This window comes from Cebus imitator, unplaced genomic scaffold, assembly GCF_001604975.1.
Source record: "Cebus imitator isolate Cc_AM_T3 unplaced genomic scaffold, Cebus_imitator-1.0 Scaffold218, whole genome shotgun sequence".
NCBI lineage: Eukaryota > Metazoa > Chordata > Mammalia > Primates > Cebidae > Cebus > Cebus imitator.
The window spans coordinates 3,349,301-3,352,837 of record NW_016107533.1 but is presented as its reverse complement, the minus strand read 5'-3'; the positions used below and the strand labels follow the sequence as shown (position 1 = coordinate 3,352,837).

Below are 3,537 nucleotides of genomic sequence, written 5' to 3'. Positions count from 1 at the left end.
GAAACAGGTCTAACATATATGAAAATACAGGGAACAAAAAACAGGACAACCACTGTGATGTGGGAGCTGCAGGTAGACAGGGCTTTACGCCTCCCTTCCTGACTGTAAGTTTTAAGGGAGTTTAGGATGACTCCATAGGAGATTAGTAGAAGGGTGAAGGTGACCATACAGATTGCTCCGCCATTGAAAACCACAGTGAGGCCTATAAAGTAGGTGTCAGTGCACGCCAGTTCCAATAATGGGTACATGTCACAGACAAAATGGTCAATAACATTGGGGCCACAGAAAGGGAGACTGTACACAACAACAATTTGAAACACAGAATGAACAAAACCTCCAGTCAAGGCCACCACCAACATAAGGATGCAAACCTGTCGATTCATGATGGTCAAATAGTGCAGGGGCTTACAGATGGCCACATAGCGATCATAGGCCATTCCCACCAGGAGGAATATCTCAGCACCACCAAACAAGTGGTCTATAAATAGCTGGCCCATGCAAGCTCGGAAGGAAATAGTCTTTTTGTCACAGAGTAAGTCCACAGTCAATTTGGGAGAAATGATAGTGGAATATGCAGCATCTATAAATGACAGGCAGGCAAGGAAGAAGTACACTGGGGAACCTAAGGAAGGGCTGGTAATAATAGTCACCACAATGAGCAGGTTCCCCACCATTGTCATGATGTATGTGAGTAAAAACATGACAAATAATGCTTTTTGCACATCAGGATCCTGAGAGAAGCCCAGGAGGACAAATTCTGTAATATTGTTATTCTGTCTCATTTAATCTTATTCAGGCTTGTAACAGAGGCGAGAGATCAGGAGAATAGGACCTGTAATGAAATAGTGGACAGGAATATGATTACATCCATTGTGTCACAGAAAACATCTTCATTGTTGTATCCTCACTAGTGATTTACACATATAAACATTTAGTAAGTCTCTGTTGAGCTCCTCACCCAAAGAGCCCATCTTCCCTTTACAATTCTACTTCTTCTCAAAGATTTTAGTTTTAGTCTTTACGGCTTCTACCTCCAAGTTTTAGTGCAAATTCTAAACAGAAGAAGAATTAAAGTCCCAACAGCTTTCATACATTTTGTAACTTCTTATTTAAAACACTTTTCTTGGCACAGAGGTCAGCTATGACAAATAGGCAATGTGTTCAGGAAACTTACTCTCTAGTGATGGTAATAAACTCTAAATAAATAAATTGACATAGATTTAGTCCTTCGTGTTTGTACTTGTGATATCTTTACAATATGATCTGTGTAGCAGCAGGAATAACATCTTCTGAAATATCTCTCAATACTCTGACCTTCTACTGTTAGACCTTCAATTCTTCATGCCTCAAAGGATGTTCAGTCTTTGTTAGTCTCTCATTAAATGTCAAAAGACAGGACTCTGAACTGTATAAATAGCTATGATATTATTTATCACATTATTCCGTGTAGCAATTACTTGGTCTGACTCTTTATAAGAGCTGTGATTCTCTCCATTTTATCCTTCCCTATACTCCAATTTTGACAACACTTAAATACAATATCTTAATTTTCCTGCAACTAATTTTGAACTCAAATGAACTAACTCATGACTATCACTGACTACCAAATATGTCATGAGCATTTTTTTTCCTGAATTCTTGATATGAGCTAGGGAGTGAGAGAGGAGAAAACAGACACTGTAGAAAGAGATACATAACAGTGGGACATGGTTTTATTTATAACACTATTTAGATACCAAGAGTACTCAAAAATAGAATCTTAGTTACCAGATTCCAGAAAGAATCATACTCTAAGAGAAATTCCAAGTTCAGTATAAGAAGGCATGGATTTGAGTCATTTTCTGAATGCATTTACAAATCTGCCTCAGTTTGCTCATTTGAAAACAATGGGACTAAATTTGAGAAATTCAGAATCCTTTCTAGGCAACTAACTACAAAACTATTAGTGCACCTCTCCTTTATGGTATTCTGCTTTTTTTTTCTTTTTACATAAATTTATTATTAAATAAAAATTTCCAAGCTCATGACTCTTACATGAAACATGGTCATCCATGGGACAATGAATTTTATGATTACAGTGAGTAAATAGTGACTATAAGTTTCTGACTATGTGCCTATTTAAAATCCAAGATGTCCATGGAGAGAAAGCGTAGCATGTGGCAAATAATGTGGACCTTTCAGCCACACTGTTTCAGCTACAGCCTCAGGTTCACCAGTTTTTATGAGACTTTGGTCCATTTACTAAAGTGCTCTGATCCTTACTTTCATCATTTTTAGAATGGGGATCTCAATAGTGCTTACCTCTTAATTGCTTAATTTTCAGCAATTAATTTTTAACTCAAGTGAACTAACTGTTGTTTTATTAAAACAAAGTAAAGCGCCTAGAACACTGGCTGGCACCTGGTAAGGACTCAAATAAATTATAGTTATTATCAGTGTTCTTGTATGCTTCACTTTGAAGATAGAACAAATCCTGTGAATCTTTGTTAACTTGAAAAGATTCACAGACACAGTCTAGGATAAAAGAGAATAAAACACTTACAATTCAGGAAAACCTCTTGGGGCACACAACAAAATTGTATGTCTTAGGAAGTATGTATTTAATTAGATATGTGTAGTAATTTTGCCTGTGATGAAATATACCTTGATGAGAAGCAAACTTCTAGTAAAAAAAAAATTTGAACTGATCAACAGAGGGAGAGCTAAATAGTAGAACATAAAAGAAAAAGGGTCAAATCAGAAAAAAAGAGAGAAATTATAGTAAATACATTAAGATTCACAGGCAATAGGAAGATTAATGTTATAATTAAGTAAGGCAAAGTATCTGGGCATGGTGGTACACACCTGTAATCTCAACAATTCAAGAGTCTGAGGCATGAGAATCACTTGAACCCAGGAGACAGAGGTGGCAGTAAGCCAGGATCATGCTGCTGTGCTTCAGCTTAGGTGACCAAGTGAGATTCTGTCTCAAAAAAATAATAATAATAAAGTGAGACTACTTTTCTGCTAGAGAAAAAAAAAAAAAACTTCTTCAGAAAGACTATTTTAGTGAAGAAATACTGGAAGCACAATTTCCTGTGGGTCCCTGGGGTGACTCAGGAGGCTTTGGGAATAGCCATAACAAACAGACACAGATCAGATTCTAGTAAGAAAAGAAAATTTAAAAAAGAAAATAAGTAAACTAATAGATTTATAATCTAGTATGTAGAATATTTTATTATGTGATATATTAATATAGGTATAGAATTATTTTTAGATATAGTTGATTGGAGAATTTAAAATTGCAGATCATGACAAGTGTGTAAGAATCTCTCAGTGTCTCTAGATCTGCAGTTAAGGACAGACTTGAAGGGAGAATAATGTAACAGGTAGAGATACAAACCCAAACTTTGTGATATTCACTGCTGAGGAAAACTACAGAATTACTAAACCTCAGATGTAGACCAGATGAATTCTGTTTACATAGATCTGACAGTGGAAGAGTATGTATGCAAAGAGAGTTTAAGCTTCTTCTAAAAGCCAGTTGTGACAAATGTT

At 36.0% G+C, this 3,537-nt stretch overlaps 1 protein-coding gene across 1 annotated transcript in view; it reads right to left on the bottom strand.

Moving 5' to 3' along the window:
- Window positions 1-951, bottom strand: part of LOC108318409 (olfactory receptor 4A5-like) — a 27,115-nt gene extending 26,164 nt beyond the window's left edge. Inside the window, exon 1 of the mRNA XM_017549451.1 lies at window positions 6-951. Coding sequence (XP_017404940.1) covers window positions 6-782 — 777 coding nt within the window. The 5' untranslated portion in view covers window positions 783-951. The remainder of the gene's footprint in view (window positions 1-5) is intronic.
- Window positions 952-3,537: the final 2,586 nt, after the last annotated feature.